Source organism: Lepus europaeus, chromosome 7 (assembly GCF_033115175.1).
Source record: "Lepus europaeus isolate LE1 chromosome 7, mLepTim1.pri, whole genome shotgun sequence".
Lineage (NCBI taxonomy): Eukaryota > Metazoa > Chordata > Mammalia > Lagomorpha > Leporidae > Lepus > Lepus europaeus.
The window spans coordinates 9,985,553-10,006,347 of record NC_084833.1 but is presented as its reverse complement, the minus strand read 5'-3'; the positions used below and the strand labels follow the sequence as shown (position 1 = coordinate 10,006,347).

The following is a 20,795-nucleotide window of genomic DNA, read 5'->3' as shown; positions in this document are numbered from 1 at the left end:
TCCTTCATTTGGTCAAAATTAACTTTATTGTACAGCTTTACTTTATTGGGAATTGGTAACAAAACTGGCACACCAAAGGGATACTGGAAACAGGCCTGATTAAAGAAGATACCTTGGCCAGGTAGTAGAAAGATGAGTAACAAAATAAACATGTTGGAGTTTTAAAAAACACTGAACGAGGTACCACGATCTATGTGTCAGAGGTGGTTTTTCTTCTAAGCTTATTTTCTCCTCTGTCAGCAGAAGTGATAAAGATCTTACCATTCTAACACTCTGATGTGTCCAGCTGTGGCCCTGTTGGAGACCACACAGGTATAGGCTGAGGGGAGAAGGCCACAGTGGTTCAGGTACTTTGAGGACGTGGGCTTGGCACAATAGAGCCTCACTGGTGTTTGCTCAGATTGGGTAGCCTGGGCCCAAAGCCAGCTGGCTTGGCAAGCTGGTGATGCCACATCTATACCTAGTGGCAGGGAACAGGAATGGGGTGGGATCAGCACCTGTTCTGGAGTGAGGAAGCTAACGCAGAACTCTTCAATTCTGCTTCTCATTTTTATACTCAGGCCTTGTTAAACCAGGTTCTCCAGCCGGGCACAACCTGTCCTAAAGGGAAAGATCTGAACTCTGCAACCTGTTCTCCCCCAACTGTTCTCTTTCCAGCCCTGACAGACCTCTAAGCATTCCTAACAGCCTTTGCTGGCACGTTGAACCCTAGCCCAGCATTATCTTAGGACCCTCATCTGGACCTGCCATTCCCTCCTAAAACTAAGCGCTTTTCCTTTTAGTCAATGTTCTCTTCTCCCAATATCCAAAATGGCTGACATGCTTAGAGTAAATCATCCCCTCACCTGGACCAGAAGGCTAGGTGTGGGGAGGGAAGAGAGACAGTGAGTGGTAATGCTAGGCCCTAGGACTTCAGACAAGGATCCCCAGGCCATATTCCTATGTTTGCTCTCTGAAGAGATGCAGGAAACTCTTCAGAACCATGAGGTTAGAAAATTGTTTCCCTGTTAGACTGATATGCATTTGAAGAATTTATCCTAAATTCCTATCTGGTCTCCAGGAGTGTAAGATACCCAAACAAGACTGGACAGAGTAAGAAGCCTAACTACAGCAACGACGACAAACTTTAATCTTCCTATCTGGGATTTAGAGCTATGAAGCAATCCTCTCCAAGCCACTGCTGTTGCTCCAAGGCAGTGCTGTCTAGATTAGAGTTCCTGCTCATAGCCCTTAGACTTTCTTCCTGGAACTCGTGTCCTTCCTCTTGGCTGGTAACCCCTATCTCCCAATTCGGTCACTTGTGCTAATCACTGCTTTCTTAAACTTCAGATTACAGGTTGGGAGGCAAAAGGGAACCACTGGGAGTGCCATTTGCTTCCAGGGAGGAGGAAAGACTAAGTCGCCCCATTTGCTTACTTGTGGGGCAAAGTGGACTTGCAGTCCTGGGGTCCTCTTCCTTGAGGCAGATGAAGAGATTTCTAGTGGCCAGCAGCCCTCTCCTGTGTGTTTTGGCAGGAGGTAGGGCCTGATATTCCCTTCAGGGGAACATGAGACCACAATCTGGTGCTGGAGACCTTCCGGGCCACTTGGGAAACAGACAAGGCTTTTCCCAGCAGCCTGGGACAGACACAGGTCATACCCCTGGGGCTGCAATCCCAGGCACCGCCTGGAGCCTGGAAAGGCTGCTCAGAAGTGGGCCAGTAAGGTGAGTTCCCCTTAATCTGAGTGGAATTTTAGTGTTAAGTCTCTCCCCTTTTTAATGACCTCCTGGTTACCTTTTGCTCACCAAGCATCCTGCATCTGTCAAGCTAGAAAAAGGAAACAAAACTTGTACCCCTGCCCCAACAGCACCTTTCTTCCTCCTGGGGGCTCATGTCTCCCCTGACCCCTGCTTGGGCCTTTACACCTAGAAGATGAAGGGGAAGAGTATGAGCCTTTCTGTCCCCAAACCCACCCCCCTCTGAATATGAGAACTGTTAGTGGCATTGTCCCTTAAGCTCCCTGGCATTGGCTCCAGGGTCCTCTTTTCTTCCCGACGGGAGGGGGAGCTGGTGTTTATTGGTGAAGATAGGCATCCAGCCAGAGCTGCCCCGACTCCTTCAGAGAGCTGCAGGACAGAAGAGCGGCAGACGGTGAGGGAGGCAGCAGGTGCAGAAGTGACGGCGCTATAGCCCTGGGCTTTAAGGCCTTTGTCCTTTTATAGTGGCTTTCCTCCCCCACTACTTCTGGAAAAGGTAGCTTGGGCCATAGTCACCTCCACTCCAGACTGGGAAACCTTTATGTTTCCCACATACGCTTGTCACCTTTCTCATCGCCCTGCCCTTTCCCCCACTTACAGTGCCCTTCTTGGGCCAAGATACTCACTGGACAATGTCGGCAAAGGCTGAGAGCAGGGGCTTGGACTGGTACTCTATGCCATGCTTGGCACACAAGGACTGCACCAGGGGCGCCACTTTGTGGTAGTTGTGCCGGGGCATCGTGGGGAAGAGACTTGAGAGAGAAGAGGAAAGTCAGTGGCTCCTGCTGTTTCGCCTGCTCCTCGCCCACCTCACTTAGACACCCCGCACCCCCTGGGATCTGGCTTCCCAGGCCATCCTACTCACTGGTGCTCGATCTGGAAGTTGAGGTGCCCACTGAACCAGTCATTGAAGGCAGACTTGTGGACGTTGCACGTTGCCTGGAGCTGGAGGTCAGAGAAGAGCATGTCCCTGGGCCAGCCCAGCCTCCTCCAAGTACAACTGCTGATGGGGTGTGGGGTTATCCCTAGTCATTCCCTTCACGTGGTGGCAGGAGATAAGCCTCAAGCTGATGAGGCAATGCTGTTTGGGGGCTTTTTTAAAAAATATATATCACTACCTCTTCCATATTTTTCATTAGTTGTGTTATGCTGGGATCTTCCAAGCAACCGTGCCTTACCTGGGTGGAAACCCAGTCCTTGTTCTGGTCATGATCAATGTGCATGGGGATGTGGTTCATCTGTGTCACCCACACAAACCAGTTGCTCTCCAGGAACCTGTTGTCCAAAGTACACACACCAAAAGAGTACAGGCAGAGCCCAGGGCTCTCATTCCCCATCTACCCTCCACACCAACTCCCAAACCCCTGCTGTTGCCCCCAGGCCCACACCCCCACCGAATTCTACCTGACAATGAGGAAAAGGCCCAGGAAGCCTTTCAGCCCCAACAGCGGCACATATGTGAGGAAGATGCGGACATAGAAGGTGACCATCCAGGCCAAGTCCTGCAGCGGGAAAGGCGGAGGGCACGACTGCCACAAAGCAGCTCTTACCTTTCACTGCGCCTGTTTCTGCACCTGGCACAGTCTTGAAAGTACCTGACTGCAACACTCAGCTTCCCTCAGCTGCCCCACCCTGTGATACCTAGTGCCCCTGTCCCTTTCTACTACCCCTGGCCCTCGTGGCCTCTCACCTTCATAAGGAACAAGACCCATTCGGGACCTCCCTGCCTCCAGCTCCTCCCCAACCCATCTAAACCCTGCTTGCTGCCACATCACGTTCAGGACAACGGCTCAGCCCGACCAAATCTCTAAACCCTCTTCATACATTGAACCAAGCACCATACTCTTGCCCTGACACACAATATGTCTGGTGGCCCAACTTACCCCTTACTTCCCAGCCTCTCCGCTCAATTCATCCTCCCCCTCCCCAACCTTTGCCTGTCCTCCAAGCTCAGCTAGAAAAGCAATTTCAAAAAGGCAGCCACAGACCCCCTTTGGGATCCCCACAACCTGTTGCCCATACCTCTTAAGGTATCAACCACAGTCAGCTTCATCAAGTTTGCTGAGAGTGGGTTCATCTCCCCTCTTCCCTGGCTTCATGCCCAGCACAAGAGCCTCAGGAAACACTGGCTGTAGGCAACCAGGGACTAAGGGCCAGGTTGCCTGCTGAGCCCTGTCACTCCGCCCTACCCAGAGATAAGGATCTACACCTGGTTCCATTGCTCTGCTCTAAATTAGGCCTGGAGCTAGTCTCAGCTTCCCTTGGGAGATCCGTTCCCCTCCCCAGACAACTGGATATGTAACTCTGGGGCCATGGGTACTCACCACCCACTTCTTCCGCTGGAAAACAAAATAGAAAATATACCACTGGAAGTAGAGAGGCAGCAAGGCTGGGGGCCCAACTGGGAGAGAAACAGAGACAGGAGGCATGAGCAGTGGCTCATGAAAGGGTGGGTGAGTGGTGGGGAGATGGCTTCTGGTAGGGGGTACCTCCTCTGCCATCCCCTCCTGTGGCCCCTCCAACTGCCTCAGCACCCTGCAAGCCACTGAAACCAGCAGGCAGTGAAGGTGGGCGTGGGTGTAAGCCTGGGGATGCCAGGGAGGGCGAGGGGTGGGTGTGACATTCTTCTCCAGGGAAGAGGGCAGCTGGGGAATGTGCTCTGCTCCCGTGCCTTTAAGAGGGCACTTCCGGGTGTTGCACTGGCCATGCTGTGGCCTGCCCCAGGCCTTCCTCTTGGCCCCCAGCCTACCCTCCTGTCATCTGTGTTCCTGGCTGCTCCACCATGCAGGTGAAGTAACAGGGGCAGGAAGGTGTGTGTGTTCAGCAGGATCCTAGGGACCCTTCACAGGCTGAGCCCACCTCCTTGGCCTTGGGGTGGGGGAAGGTGTGGCCCGTGCTACCCAACCTCAAGCCCTAGAGGTTGGCTCTAAGAAGGAACAGAAGGACTTTTCAAAGAAAACTATGAACTGAAGAAGTGGATTCCATTTCCTTCTCTCATCCTTTCTCTGCAGTACCTAGCGGTTACCTGTGACCTCCTGCAGAGCCTGCCATGGCTCCTCTATCTCAATGCCCAGGACTAAAATTCCTTCTTCAGGAGTCTGCTCCGCCCTCCCGTCCTGTCCACCTTTCTTTAGAAGGGGTAGTTGGGAAGAGGCAGTTATGATAAACTCCAAACCAAAGTGGATCAAAGGACTTCCTCCCTCCCTGCCTTTAGCGATTTGAAGTTTTACGGAGTTTAAAGCTCAACATTTAAGCATTAGGGGGAAGACTTTTAAAGCAGTCTTCAGAAAGTGTGTAAGACAACCAAGGGACATCTGGCTCCAACAGCTCCTTCACCGCTTCCCCAGGCCTCCCTCCCACAGCTGTTTGTACTCTTGTTCTCCCAGGGGGCTGAACTGGGCCTGCCAGGTCACTCTGACCCAGGTCTCCGAAGCTGAAGACGAAAGCTTAATTAGGAAAGCCCCACCTGACCACGCAGATTCTGAGCCAATTAAAAGGCACTGACATTGGGGTTGAGGGAGCTGGTCTGCCACAATCTCAAGGCCTTTTAATTCAACACTAGCCTAATGGTCGGCTCTGCTCAGTAGCAATGGCAAACTGTGCCCATACAGTGAGGAACCAAGTCTGGGGGCAGAGTCCTTTCTCTGCACTTTGCCTGAGAATACCACAGTCCCTTGGAAGAGCTGCTTCCGCCTCACACCCCTTCAGCACCCCCTCGTGCAGCAACTCCTGGGTTGGTTCTAGATACTCACTGAGGAAGAAGTACTTGTGCTGATGGTTGTATGGCATGTACTTTTTCTTCTGTTTCCCAAGCTGTGAAAAGAGCAAGCAAGTCAGCATTAATAGCTGCCTCTTCCCCCTTATGACCTTGGCTTCTCCCTGCTCAGAAGTTTAGACCTACTGCAGGAACTATAAACTTAGAAGTGCTACTGGAAGCTCCTAGCAGGCCCAGCCTTACTTCCAGCACATGGAACACGAAGCCATGGGCTGCCATCTGTGGAATCTGCCAAGGCCTGTAGCTCAATGGTCCATGTCCAGAAGAGGCTGTGCACAACACAGAGTCTCCAAGTCCTCAAGACTCCTGTGTCCCTCCAATACCTCTGTCATACCAATTCCAGGCCCAAGCCCCACTGCCTTCTTCCTTCCTCCCATGTGGTACCTTTCAGAGTCTCCACGGAAAACTATTTTCAGCCCTAGACAGGAAACTACTCCCTCTATGTCCAGCCTCTAACTGCCCCAGCCTCCAAAATCTTCTGGTCTCCTGACTTCAACATGAACTTTACAAAAATCCCAGGGTTGGCGCTGTGGCACAGTGTGCTAGGCCTCCGCCTGCATCACTGGCACCCAACATGGGCCAGTTCAAGTCCCAGCTGCTTTTCTTTCGATGCAGCTCTCTGCTATGGCCTGGGAAAGCAGCAGAAGATGGCCCAAGTGATTGGGCCCCTGCACCCATGTGGGAGACCCAAAAGAAGCTCCTGGTTTCTGGCTTTGGATCAGCCCAGCTCCAGCTGTTGTGACCATTTGGGCAGTGAACCAGCAGATGGAAGACCTCTCTCTCTCCCTCTGTCCGTAACTCTGCCTCCCAAATAAATAAATAGATATATAAATCTTTAAAATAAAAATTCCTTGCCAGCTATGCTGTGCTTAGCATGTTTGTGCAAAGGGTGCCAAGAACAACTTCGCGATCTGAAGGTTCTGGCAAAGTTCTCCCCAGTGGTTGGTGGTTGTAAGTGTAGCTGCTGAAGAGAGAAGCTGGAACTTCCAGGTCAGCCGGCCAGCATAGAACCCCAGCGTGGCTCACAGCAACCTGACACTGAAGCTCTGCTATCTCACTCCATGCCTCCTCCTGCATCCCCAGGGCTGAGGAGGAGCACAGAACCCACAGCAGAATGCTAGCGCATCCTCTCAGCACCCACCTGCTGTGTTCACATGACTGGTTTCTAAAAAAGGAGATCTGTTTATTTGAAAGGCAGGGTGACAGGGAGAGGGAAGAAACAGGGAGAACTAAGGGGAGGGAAGAAGGGAAGGAGAGAGAAAGGTTGGTTTTCCATCTGCTGGTTTGTTCTCTAAACATCCCAGCAGCTAGGGATTGGGCCAGGCCGAAGCCAGGAGCCAGGAACTCCATCCAGGTCTCTCCCATGTTGGTGGCAGGGAGCCAAGTACTTGGGCCATCAACCACTGGTACATCAGCAGGAAGCTGGATTCGACATACAGGCAGCCAGGACTCTAATGGCACTCTGAGAAGGCATGTGGGTGCCCCAAGCAGAAGCTTAACCTGCTGTGTCACAATGCAGGTCCCAGGACATTTATTGAGAGCCAATCTCAAGGAAGCATTCCTTCTACATTCATGAGTTCATTCAACAACTACTGGAAAACCTACTGTGTGCCAGGCCCTATTCTGAGTACCGAAGATTCAGAGGTGAACAATTCAAAGTTCTGCCCACAAAGAGCTTATAACCTGAGAAGATGAAGTTGGTAGTAAGTCTACATAGAGGTCAAGGTAATTTAGATTAAAAACAGGAAAACATGGGCCGGCGCCGTGGCTCACTTGGTTAATCCTCCCCCTGCGGCGCCAGCATCACATATGGGTGCCAGGTTCTAGTCCCGGCTGCTCCTCTTCCAGTCCAGCTCTCTGCTGTGGCCTGGGAGGGCCGTGGAGGATGGCTCAGGTGCTTGGGCCCCTGCACCCGCATGGGAGACCAGGAGGAAATACCTGGCTCCTGGCTTCGGATTGGCGCAGCACTGGCTGTGGTGGCCATTTGAGGAGTGAACCAACGGAAGGAAGACCTTTCTCTCTGTCTCTCTCTCTCACTGTCTAGCTTTATCTGTCAAATAGAAAAAAAAAAAAAAAAAAAGGAAAACATTACAGCAAGTGAGAATGTTTTGGTGAAGTGGAGCAGTCTAGCTTCCCTTAGATGCTGACATCTGAACTTAGACCTGAATGATGAGAAGGATCAGCAATGCAAAGATTCAGGGGAACATTCAAAGTCAAAAGGATGGCTAGTACCAAGGCTCTTGTGATGTTCAAGACCAGAAACCAGACAGGGGCCAGATAATATATGATCTTAGGAAGTCCCAGTGAGGCCTCACTAAGGAGTCTGGCTTTAGTTCAATGGCAATGAGAAGTCACTGGAAGGTTTTCTATGCTTTGTGCTTTAAAAGGCTCCCTCTGGCTGGAGATGTGGAAAATGAAGGAGAATGAACTGCAGGCTGCAGGTACAGTCTTAGGGAGACCAGTGAAGATGTCAAAGCTAATTCAGACCCAGTGGGGACTGGAGAAGCTGACAGACCTGAGATCTGTTTAGAAGGCAGTGTGAATAAGGCTTGCAGTGGTGAGAGTCATACCACCCTAGGCAAGACTAATGGAAAGGGAACCCTGGAAGAAGAGCACCCTTCTTTTTTGGTGTGGTGGGTGGGACAGACCCCTGGCCTCCCATCTTGGAACTGTGAAGGGAAAGTGCTCTATCCGTTGCTGCCTCCTTGAATGGCAACCAAAAGCCACTATGACCTCATTGAATTTGCCCCATTTGTTTAGATCCTTGGAGGTCAGAAGGGTTCTAATTAGGGCGAAGTCCTTCTTGTCCGAGAGTTGGGAGGCTCTGGGTGGATGCCACTGTGTCAGCCTAAGCATCAATGTCAAATAATCTGCACCCAGAGGAAATGAACCAAGGCCTAAGCAGCCTGCAGGCATTCTCTAATAGGCAGCCTATGCTCAGCCTCATGGCTGGGGGGATGGGGCGAGAAGGAACAAAAGGCTATTTTAGGTCCTAGATCAGTCTCTACTTTTGACGTCTGTAGACAGGAGTTTCCCGAAAACCCTAAATCAAGAAGCAATGAGGGCAGTAGTGTGAGACAGTTTCCTTCCACTTCGCTTCCCCACCTCCCTACCTTGACCTTTTAAAAAGACTCTAGTGACAACAGAAGTGCTACCAAGAGCCCAGTGCTGTGCCCACGCTGCCCTAGAAGCAGCCATTGGAACCAAATGAGGTCAAGACTGGCTCATGGTCAGCATACTGTTGACCATAACACAACATTGGATGTGCACACACCAGAGCAGCACATGCTTAGGAGGTAGGAAAACGAGACCTGTATGGACAGATGGGGCATAAGCCTCAAGCTGTGAGCTCCTCGTGCTAGGACAGCCAGTGCTGCCAAGGCCCTCCCTGAGTCCTCATGGCTGGAGGGGAGGGAAGAGGAGAGCCAGGCTACCTTGAACTCGTGCCTGGAACTGAAACTTGTTCAACAACAGTTTAATTCCTGGCAGGCTGAAATGTCATAAAGTGGGGGTGGAGGAGCTGGTAGAACTGACTGCAGCCTGGAGCTGGGGACAAAAGGGTTTTAAACCAACTTTTCAAAGTACTCTGTTGGCCACTGAGAACCTTCTACTGCCTTAGACTTACTAAAAGTTCACTAGATCTCTTCCTACAGCTTATGATTTCTGCTCACAACCTCAGATGACATTTCACACCCAATTCTGATGGCCCTGGAGATCAATCTGTGATCAGATGGTGGGAAGAAGTAGTTGTTTCTCAGTATCTGTGGAGGATTGGTTCCAGGACCCCCACCTTGAGAATACAAAAATCTGTAGTTGCTGAAGTCCCTTTCCCCCCATATACTTTACATCACCTCTAGATGACTTACAATGCTTATTAGAACATAAGTGCTATGGAAATGGTTGTTTTATTGCACTGCTCAGGGAAAAGAGCCTGTTCGGTACAGATGCAATTTTTTTCTTCCTAATATTTCTGCGCTGTAGATGGTTGAATCCACAGATGCAGAACTGATGGTTATGGAGACTGACTACTCAGTGAATGAATGTTCTAGGCACTGGAGCATCAAAGAACAGCCAGACAGTCCAGCCCTGGATGGGGAGACTGTGACAAAACAGGATCTCCAAGTATAAAAAACGGAAATACAAAGTGCAAGGGGAGTGACTGCCTGGGGCAGGAGTGTCAAAAAGTACCACTCATTCTCAATAAGCATGAGCAGGGCCTTGCACAGTTCATCTCTGGGTCCTTCGCAGCATATGTACTACGTGCAATAACTAATCTGTGCTAGAAGTCACTCTAGGAAGACAAGGGATTCTGTTCTAGGCAGTCCTGCTTTCAATAATCTGTTGCCACCTAGAATTTCCAAACAGCAAGGGACCCAGCCAGCCCGTCATCCTCTGATGTCTTATTATACTGACATTGTGATCATTTGTCACACAGCCCTCTGTGCTGCCTCCTTTTCATTCCCTGAGCCATTTCCAATGATACCTTTGCTCACCTCCACTGAGAGGATCTTCCCCAAGGCAAAGAAGAAGGGATGCATGTTGATATCTGGGTCTTTGCGAAAGCAGTTGGGCTTGGCGTGGTGCTGGAAGTGCATGTGGTTCCACCAACTGGCAGGGGCCCCCTGTAGAAAATCAGAGATATGGGTACAAAAACCTACTGTCTCTCACTTCCCAGTTCCAGGTGGCCCCTCCCCGTCTCACGAACCTTCAGGTGCCCAATCACAAAATGATGCAGCAAGTGGTTCCACGTGGAAGTGCTAAAGACGGACAGGTGCCCAAAGTCATGCTGCAGCCAACCAGCCTGGGCCTGGGGGGAAAGGTTCATGCTAAGAGCAGCTCACCAGCCCAGCATCCCCTCCAACCTCTCTTCCTTCTTCCACTCAGGGCTGAGATAGCCGCACCACCCCTACCAGGCAAATCAAGAAAGAAAATCAGGAAACCCAGCTCCTGAGTCTGGCTCTGCCCCTGACTGAGACAAATCACGACGTCTTCTGGTGTTCTTCACTTTGCCCAGCTCTGAAGTTCCAGGACTTATGACGGGCTGACATCCACACTATGGAACGGACTCAGTGGCGAGCAGGCTTGCCAAATGGCTTCTGACACCCAACTATTAGTTCCCAAACGTTATCAGCACATTGGGCCATGTCGGTGGCAGTACGGGAACCAAGCTTTGCTGAGAAAGCAGGATCTTAGTTTTCAGCACGCCTGGGCTATCGTGGGACCTGAACTTGAAGTTAGAGAACAAATTCCACAGGAATGGAATCCCGGAAGAAACAGCTAAAGGCAGTGAGAGAAACAAAGCGGTCCACGTGGCGGAAGAGCAGATAAAAGCCACAAACCGTGGAATGTATTTTCTTTTTCTGAAGCAACTGTCCCTAGTATCTTCAGATCTGCCCTGGTCAGAGGACAAGGTTTCTTAGCCTTCTGAAGGGCACAGACAGCGTTCTCCATTGACGCTGAGCATTGCTGTGTGTTGACAAGCTACAGGCTCTCACCTGAACTACACTGAGCAGCACTGCAGAGAGGAGGAAGGGCACTAAGGATGTCCCAAAGACCCAAAGAGTGAGCCAGGCAGCAACATCCAGCAGCAGGATGTGCAGCAGGTACAGCAGGAAGAAGATATGGTTGGTCTTCATGAGCCCCATCCGTTCCACTGTGGCCCGCAGCTCCCGGAACTCATCAGTCAGCTCTTTCTGGGGAAGAATGGGGAAGAAGGAGGAGCTGTTACTCTTCCCAGCTGCAGCCCAGCACTGCTGGAGACAACGGCTCTCTCAGGCTCATGGACTTCCCACTGAGGCAGCTGTGAGAAGTCCACAGTCCTAGCCCGAGATGCCACATCAATAAATAAGGATGACCAGAGGAGGTGCCCTGGGATCCTTATAGTTAAGCAGACTTGATTCCGGTCCCCATTCTGCCACTGACTACCCATGTGATCCCTGGCCTCTTGCCTGCCCTCGTGTATGAATTCAATCTTGGCATATACTAAGTCTCATATTGATGGTGATGATGGTGGTAATGGTGATGACCACCTTGAGGTGTGCTAGGGTTCCTGTTCCCCTGGGCCTGAACCCCATGTGTAAGAGAAGGCAGGATCTTGAGACTCCAGAGAGCTACTGACTGGTCCCTGTCCCTCGCTACCCCATCTAGGTTTGCTTACTGGCCCCTCCCCTTCAACAGCCAAGTCTCCAAACAGCAAAGAGGGTCTCACGTTCTTGGTGGGCTCAAAGCTGGGCTGCTCCGGAGAAAGTTCTCCAATGAGGAGAGAGTTCATGTATTTCCTCACAAGGCCCTTGTCGATGTGGAATGCCACAAAGGGATCCTGCAAGCAAGAGAAGACAGGTGAGGGCTAGCCCCGGTTCCCTGCACTCCTGCTGGCCAGAAAGAAGGGTGAAGCGAAGTTGAAGCACAGACCACCTCCCTCCCCCCAGATGCCCTGGGGGTGTCCACAACTGGAGCTCACCCAGCATCTGTATTCCTTAAGAATGTCGCTGTGATGGCCCAGAAAGACAGCCTGGGCTGGCCTTTCCCGGGGGGGGGGGTGGGGGGGTGAGGTGGGGGGGGTGGGGACAACTTCTGCCCATGATTTAGACAGACAAGAAACAGAAGGACTGGGTGGGATTTCCAACAAGTCTCTCCAGTCTGTGAGCCCCGGCTCCCCACAAACTGCGATGAGGTGGTCTCCTTATGCCCGAATAGGGGTTACTTTCCAATCTTTCCCTCTTCCCTTCGCTGCTGTTCTGGAGAGGTACCCTGGCCACCCCACGGCCCCAGGGTAGCTAATTCTGGTTCAGCGAAACACAAATCCATTGCTACCAGGTTCCCCTTGGTAGGTCGAGCGCTCCCACCCCCCAACCCGGGACGCAGCATGGTGGGCGGGGGCCGGGGCGGAGTCAACAGCCGGTGGCACCATACATCACCACCAATCGCAGCGCGTGCCGCCGCATCTCTGGCCCCAAATCCCACTGCGGGAAACCCAAGCGTCCGGCTTCGAGTGCGCAAGCGCAAGCCCACGCCTGCGCTGTCGGCGGCGGCAGTCGCCCGGACTCCGGCGTGGACACCGCGGTGAGCCGTGCAGGCTCTGTTTTCGCCCTCTAGGCGCGCTGTCTCGCATCGAGGAGCGGGTCCTCGTCCCACAGCGTCTAAGCTCGGCCGAGACCCACCGGGAAGCCCGGAGGCCCGACGCGCTCTGGGATGTTAGAGCGATGGTTGGGGGCCGCGGAGAGGGAAATGCGGTGACGCGAACGCCCCCGGCGCTCCCGCTTAGCCCTGAGAGCGGCTGGTCCACAAAGCAGCGGGGCTGGGGGGGCGCTGCCTCTGCAGCGGGGCTCCGGGGAGCGGGGGACGCGACCCCGGGACACAACAGTCGGTCGAAGAGCCAGAACAGCCCTCCTCAGCGCCGGCCTGCCGCGGAGTGGCCGCCCGCGCCGGCAGGATGCCCGCTGAGTGTGTGCAGATGCCGGCGCCCCACCTCCATCGCGCCGCCTCCGCCGCTTCTCCCAGGGCGCCAGCCCCGCCAGCCCTCGGGCCGCTGCAGCCCCCTCCCCGCCCTCGCCGCTTCACCCCGCGCAGGGGGGCCGTTACAGCCCCTCTCCTGCTCCCTGCGGAGCCGGGTACGCGTCGAGGCGGGGCTGCGGGCCGGGCCGGGCCTGCGTCTCCCTGACACGGCGCCCCCCGATCCCGGCGGCACCGCTGCTGCCTGCGCCGTGCGTTCTCGCTCCCCCGCCTCAGCCCGGCTCCGGGTCGTGAGGCGCCCGGGGGCTGCGGACGGGACGCACGGGTCGGCGGCGCAAGTCCTTTGTGTGCGTGCGCGCGTCGCGGGGCTCCATCCCCGCCCGCCGGCCTGGTTTTCAGAGCCTCTCTCCTGCCCCGGCCACCTGCGCCCACGGGACTCCCAACCACCCGGCAACAGGCTGGCCGGGGCGCCCAGACCTGTCGGCGTTCGGCCCGGGGTGCCCAGCTTCCCGTCGCCCGCGCAGGCAGCCTCGGGCTGCAGCCGCCCGGCGCCGCTCACCGTGGCATCCTGCCCGGCGTAGTGGCTGATGACCCGGGAGCCCCCCGGGTGCCGGCGGACGAACTCGCTGATGTTGTACACCTTCCGGTCGATCACGAGCCACCGCTCCTTCTCGCGGCCGGAGTGCAGTGCCACCTCGTCCCAGGTGAAGTAGCGCGGGCTGGGCCCCTCGGCCGGGGTCTCGGGGGCCATCGCCGGCCTGGCGACGCCGCGCGCCGGCCCGGCAGGGGCTCGTCAGGCGCGCGCGCTCGGGGCCCGCGGGGCAGCGCACGGCGGTCTCGCGGGCTCCGGGAGCGGGTCCGCTGGCGCGCGCCCGTGCGCCGTCGCCCGCGCGCCGGGTTTTCAGCACCCGCGGAGCGGACCGCTGGGCCGGGCAGCGCGCGCTCCTATTGGCTGCGCCGCGTGGCGCGGGGCGCAGGCCCCGCCCCGCGCCGGTCCTCGGGGGCGGGCGCCGGCGGGGGGGACCTGGACGACCGCAGGCTCCTTAAAGGGGTCGCCCTCGTTCCACTTCCTGAGCGGCGACCGGCGGAGTGCTGAGGTGATGGCTGCCTGAGGGCGGCGCGGCCGGAATAACGGTTCCCGGCGCGGCCGGGCTGCCGAGGCAGAGGGCCCTCAGGGAGCGGGCGTGGAAGCGGGGCGGAGCTCTGGGTGGATTTAGCAGCACTTATTTGCGCAAAGCTCTCCTTTGACCTGTCCACTAAAGATTCAGAGCGTTCCTCCTCAGCAAGGCGGGCAGCCGCGGGCTGTAGGGGGGAAAAAAAAAGTAGCATCGGCAACAGGCAGAAGCGGCCTGATTGGCTGCGGTTCCTGGCGTTCTCCTTATTTGGAAGTGGCCGCGCCGTCCGCAGCCCGTGATTGGCTGAGAGCGCGGCCCCGCCATTGGCCGGGACTCCACTACTGGGCACGGGAGCGCGGGTTCCGTCCGGTTGCAGTCTGCGTGTTTACCCGGGTTCTGGTTCGTTGACTGGAAGGGTAGCTGTGAGGCCGAATTGAATTCAACAGTTCCCCAGCGCTTTTTTTTTTTTTAAGTTGAGGGATAAAATCGAGTGCATCGTGTACGACAGACATGTAGCGAAGTATACTTGTGTACATGTTGTGGAATGGTTAAATATAGCTAACTATGCATGACCTCACGTAATTAGGATGTTCGTGGCGAGCTTACTCAAAGTCCAGTTTCTTTTTACCGTTTCGACGACCACGATATGTGGTCACTAACTATAGCTCCCTTGCTGGCCAGTCCATCTCCTGAGCTTTCTCCTCCTGTAAGCGATTGTATGTCCTCTGACCACTCTCTAACCAGCCTAGTTTTTGGTAACCACCATCTACTTTCTACTTCTATGAGATTGGAGGTTTTTTTCATTTGAAGATTTTGTATTGATTTGAAAGGCAGAGTAACAAAGGGAGAGTCAGAAATTTTCCATCTGATGATTCACTCCCAAATGATTCACTCCCAGAATCTGCAACAGCCAGATCTGGGCCAGCCTGAAGCCAGGAATTACATCCTGGTCTCCCACATGGGTTGGCAGGAACCCGAGTACTTGGGCCATCTTCCTCTGCCACCTCAGGAGCATTAGCAGGAAGCTGGATCTGTTGGACCTCTCAGTTGCAGAGATGCCCACTTGCTCGGGAGGACGCCCAAAGATCCAGACTCCAGACCAGTTGATGCAAAAAGCACCAGGTTTTTATTGAACGTTTGTGCAAACGGGCCCCCACCTCAGGCGGTGAGGAGCCCTGAGCAGCAGTTTCACACAGGTTATATAGGCAACGAATTAGCATATTCCTAATGCGCATGCGTAGGATTGGTCAGTTCAGAGGGACCATTAGCATATGGGAGAATGCTGGCGAAGAATGCTGGTGGAGAGTGCTGGTGTAAAATGCAGAGGTGGCACGGGATTGGCTGGTTCGGAGGGACAATTAGCATACCGGAGAATGCTGAGGGAGAGTGCTGAGGGAGAGTGCTGAGGTGTTACAGGATTGGCCGGTTGCAGTGACATCATAAGTGCGCGCCTAGAGACTCTCTGAAGGGGAGGGGCAGCTCTGCTCTGGGCGCGCCCAGAGGTTTCCCGGAGGGGAGGGGCAGTTCTGCTCTGGGCGTGCCTAGAGGTTTTCTGAAGGGGATTGACTTTTCCTTCCCAGAGAATGTCCTGCCCGCTAGACTCTGGGGAACATCTAACCTCTTAAGAAGCCCCTGATATTTGCCCAGGCCTAGTTTCTTGTCCCTCTTCCCCCATAAGGGTCCTTCATTCCCTCCTTTTCTTTTTGCACAGATTTTAATCCTAAAATCTATTGGACCTCGGAGGTCTTTGAAGCTTGACACTGGTACTGTTGAGTCAGCACCAGGGTTTGGACAAGGAAAAGCCTCTCGCGGATAAACTGGAGCAACCTGTTAAGAATACATGGGCCGTCTCGTATGGTAACATTGTGGGTGACATTGCACAAGTGTCGGTGGGACAAGGGAGGATTTCCTACACAAGTACCTTGTCCCGACACCTAAGAGTGAGACGCGGCCGAAGGGGCAAGAGGCAATTATTTGCCTCTGTAGTGCCATTCCAGGTCCTGGGGACCGCGAGGCCCTCGTAATAAGGTGGACCTGGGGCTAGGCATAGCCAGCAGGACTCGGTCAGCTCCGGATTGGTCTGGTTGAGGGCCAGAAAGGCCCCTGTCAACAGGTTAAACAGCCGCTGTCCGGTTGTACGGGGGCTTGAAGTGTTTGGAGTTAAACTTGCCAAGCTAGGCGAAAGGGTGGCTGGCGGGAGGGGTGGCCTGGGGAGAGCCTGCCTCACTGGAGGGAGGGAACTCTGTTCTTGCTGGACTGGGTTGGGTCCCACTGACTGGGGACTGGGAGCCATACACGCCCCAGTAGTTAAGACTATTTCCAGGGATTTTTGTCAAATTATCCTGGTCAGGTATATCCCAGGTATCTAACCCAGTAACCAGTTGACATACGTCCGGGTATAAGGTGGGCCACCACGCCCCGGGGGTATGTAACCCACTAACAGACCAGGCCACCCGTCCTGTGGAGGAAATTACTTCCCATGTTAACAATTGTGGAGCATGGGGATTGGAAAAACAATGGGGAAAGGCCAGGAACATCACAAATATTAAACAGTTATTGAAAGTCTTAGCTTGAGTGGGTTCTGAGTGCGCTGGAGCTTCCATTTGGCTGGTCTATCCGGATCCTCGGGGCCCTGGGGGGGTGGTGCTCGCTTCACATGTGAGCCGTGGACCCAAGCAGCGATTCCGTCGACCTTGAGAGCGGTGGGAGTTGTCAACAGCACAGTGAAGGGGCCTGTCCACCGGGGCTCTAGAGTCTTAGATTGGTGCCTTTGAACATACACAGCGTCTCCGATTTGGAAAGGATGTGGGATGGTTGTCGTCTTGGGTTGGTAGGCTGCTGCAAGAGGTTTCCAGACCTGGTTCTGGATGATCTGGAGCGCTCTCAACCGGGCCTGTAATTTAGGGGCATCGGCAACGGAGTCACTGGCAAGGTCAAGCAAGCCTGCTACTGGTGGGGGCCCTCCATAAAGGATTTCGTATGGCGTCAGCCCGCAATGAGAGGGCGTGTTTCGGACCCGGAACAACACCATAGGGAGGAGTTGGACCCAGTCTTTAACGCCAGTCTCCAACGCTAATTTGGTCAAGGTCTCTTTAATTGTTCTGTTCATTCTTTCTACCTGTCCTGAACTTTGGGGTCTATAGGCACAGTGCAATTTCCAATTTATGCCTAATGCTTTGGCCACCAACTGACTTACCTGGGAGACAAACGCTGGGCCGTTGTCAGACCCGATTACCTTAGGCAAGCCGAACCGGGGGAAGATCTCCTCTATGATCTTCTTGACGACCACCCGGGCGGTTTCCCATTTTGTGGGGAATGCCTCAGTCCATCTGGAGAAGGTGTCTACAAAAACTTTTAGGCAGTCCTGCTCTGTTTCGGCAGCAAGGAGGAGGTCGTCCACATACTGCAGGAGGACCAGGTCCGGATGGTTGACTCGGAAGTCGGCCAAATCTAGGTGCAGAGCTTCGTCAAACAAGGTAGGCGAGTTTTTAAATCCTTGGGGCAACCTTGTCCAGGTGAGTTGTCCTGAAAACCCGGTCTCTGGGTCTTTCCACTCAAAAGCAAAGATGGATTGGCTCTGAGGGCTCAGTCTTAAACAAAAGAATGCATCTTTTAGATCTAACACAGTGTACCATATGTGGGTCGGAGGCAAGGTACTTAGCAGATTGTAGGGGTTGGGCACTGTGGGATGCATATCCTCCGTTCTCCTGTTAACCTCCTGCGAGTCCTGTACTGGGCAGTAGTCACCCGTACCGGGCTTCTTTACTGGTAGTAGGGGGGTGTTCCAAGGTGAACGACAAGGTTTTAAAATGCCTAGGTGTAACAGTCTCTGGATATGTGGCCGGATACCTTCCTTAGCTTCCTTGCCCATCGGATATTGATGAACTGACACGGGAATGGCCGTGGGCTTCAGATCTATGATCAAGGGAGGCCGGTTGACGGCCAGCCCTATTCCCGCAGTCTCTGCCCAGGCCTGAGGAAAATCTGCGAGCCACTTGGGGTCCAGGGGAGCCATGGTGGACGAGGGCCTCTCGAATAATCGGTGATCGTCCTCCAAGCGTAGTGTTAATACCTGGAGGGGCCGCCCTCCTGAGTCTGTGATGGTAGCTCCTTTCTCATGGAAGTGAATTTGGGCTCCTACCTTCGAGAGTAGGTCCCTGCCCAGGAGGGGGTAGGGGCAGTCTGGCACTAGTAAGAACGAGTGTGTCACAAGTCCTGTACTCAACTGGACCTCTCAATTGGTTGTCCAGCGATATAACTTCCCTCCAGTTGCCCCCTGAACCCAGGAAGTCTTGGAGCTTAGAGGCCCTTTTTCTGAAGTCAGTACCGAGTGCTGGGCTCCCGTGTCAATCAGGAAGGTTACCGGTCTGCCCCCCACTTCAAGGGTTATCCTGGGCTCGGGGTGGGGCTCCTGGCCCTGACTCACCTAATCGTCTTCTTCCAGGGACAGGATTGGAACTGGTCTCTTCTTTGGTCCCTGTGGTTTCTTCGGGCAGTCTTTGACCCAGTGTCCTCTTTCTTTACAATAGGCACATTGATCTCTTTCCACCCGAGGCTTTCGCTTGTCTCCCAAGTCCCTATTCTGTCCTGGTCTACTCCTTTCTGTATCCTGCACTACGGTGGCCAAAATTCTACTAAGCTCTCGATTACGTCTTTTGTCTCTTTTGTCTTCCCTTTCCTCCTGCTCCTTGCGGATCCTTTCCTCCTTCTCCTCTCGGGTCTCCCTTTTGTTGTAAATCTTTTCTGCCTCCTTCATTAAATCTTGTATAGTATACCCCTGAAGCCCCTCTAGCCGCTGCAATTTATTGCGGATGTCCGACGCTGACTGTCCTATAAAGGACATGATTACATCTCCCTGCCGGTCCTCTGCCAGGGGGTCAAACGGGGTGTACATACGGTAGGCTTCCATTAATCTTTCTAGGAAGCCTGCCGGCGTTTCCTCAGCCCCCTGCACTACTGCACGTACCTTGGCCAAATTGGTGGGGCGCTTTCCAGCCCCTCTGAGACCCGCAAGGAGAATCTGGCGGTAAAGACGAAGTCGCTCCCTACCAGCAACGGTGGTGTAGTCCCAATCAGGACGGGTTAAGGGAAACGCCTCTTCGATTTCGTTTGGCAGTAGGGTCGGTCGGCCATCTGCTCCAGGGACGTTTTTCCGTGCCTCAAGGTAGACACGCTGCTTTTCCTCAGTAGTGAGGAGGGTCTGCAGAAGCTGCTGACAATCATCCCAGGTGGGCTGATGAGTCAATAAAATTGACTCAATCAGCCCAGTCAGAGCCTGGGGGTCCTGAGAGAAAGAGGGGTTATGGGTTTTCCAATTGTAAAGATTGGAAGCGGAAAATGGCCAGTACTGCATCTGGCCAGCCACCGAACGAAGAGGAAAGGTCTGTGAAGTCCAGACGCTTCCCGAGCCCCCTGCCTGCCCCCGACGGAGGCGCAGGCGGCTGGAGGGCGGGGAAGGCGCTGAGACTTCTTCCCCTGCCCTCGTGGAATCAGGGGATGGTGCAGAAGGTTGCACATCCCGCTCTGGTTGTTGTGGGGGTTCCTGCGGGGGAGCAGGCTGGCCGGGAAGATAGGGTGGGGGAGAGTCAAAGAGCAGAAGGTCCTGATCAGCCGGAAGAACCGGTGGCTTGTCAGGTTTTGGATCTCGAATCTCCTTCAGAGGGTATAGGGAGGAGGTTGGCACAACCGTGACGGGAGGAGGGGGTATCGGGGAGGAAGGTCCCAAGGGGGAAGGTATTAAAGGAGTTAGGGATGGCTGAGGAAGGGGTAACGGGGTCCATATGGGCTCCGTCGGGAAGGAGAAAGGTTTTATCCAGGGAGGGGGGTTACGTGAAAGATCCTCCCACGTGGTAATGTAGGGCACCTGATCAGGGTGTCCATTGGATCCTGGCTGGAAGACTCGCGCCTTAATCTGTAAAATAATATCAAGGTTAAAAGTGCTGTTCCTTGGCCAGCCGACCTCGAAGGCCGGCCACTCTGAGGAACAGAATTTTGCCCATCGTTTCCTTTTAACCTCCACTGAGAGGTGGTGCGCACGTTCTTGAACGTCCTTCCAGTGATCTAGAGTGAGACTTAAAGGGGTGGTTATTTGTTGACCCATGGGTGCAAAGATTTCAGCCCAAACAAAAAGAACAGCCAATACACAGACACATACAGTAAACAAGACAAACCGCACGGCACCAGCTCTAGGACAAATCAACAATGCTACCTCAGATGGGAGCGGCCGCTTGGCCAGGCTTTTCCCGGGAAGGAGGGAGACTTGGTCCCTGGCCTTCCTCCAGACCATTCCAGGCACGTCAAACCAAGCAAAAAGAATAGCCAACAAAACCGCACAGCAACAGACCTACAACAAATCGAACGCTATTGCGCTATTTTTGGGAGCGACTGCCTGACCAGCCCTCCCCGGGAAGGAGGGAGACTTGGTCTCCGACCCACCTGCAGACCACCCCGGGAGCGTCTTCCAGGGAACGGACCGAGGGTTTCCCCTACTGGTCTCACAAACCGGAGCGTCCTCCGGGGAACGGACCAGGGGTTGCTGGGCACGCCTGCCTCCCCCACTGGTCTCACAGAGTCAGGTACTGGCCAGTCAGAACACTCAAGACGAAGAACAACAAACAGAAAACAATCGTACCTCCAACTGGTTCGCAGGGAATGGGTCTGAGGGCGACCTAAAATCCCCATACGGGCCACCAAAATGTTGGACCTCTCAGTTGCA

At 54.2% G+C, this 20,795-nt stretch overlaps 1 protein-coding gene and 1 pseudogene across 1 annotated transcript; both read right to left on the bottom strand.

The window, feature by feature from the left end:
• Positions 1 to 7: 7 nt before the first annotated feature.
• Positions 8 to 13,752, bottom strand: FADS1 (fatty acid desaturase 1). Its single transcript, XM_062196035.1, has 12 exons — positions 13,525 to 13,752; positions 11,722 to 11,832; positions 11,009 to 11,206; positions 10,219 to 10,320; positions 10,007 to 10,135; positions 5,491 to 5,551; positions 4,063 to 4,139; positions 3,143 to 3,240; positions 2,917 to 3,013; positions 2,604 to 2,683; positions 2,365 to 2,490; positions 8 to 2,107 (listed from the first exon to the last, which is right to left on the bottom strand). Exons 1-12 carry the CDS (start codon positions 13,714 to 13,716, stop codon positions 2,056 to 2,058), a joined length of 1,323 nt encoding a protein of 440 aa, XP_062052019.1. The 5' UTR covers positions 13,717 to 13,752; the 3' UTR covers positions 8 to 2,055.
• A 4,367-nt stretch (positions 13,753 to 18,119) lies between these two features.
• On the bottom strand, positions 18,120 to 19,735 carry LOC133762966 (uncharacterized; annotated as a pseudogene).
• Positions 19,736 to 20,795: the final 1,060 nt, after the last annotated feature.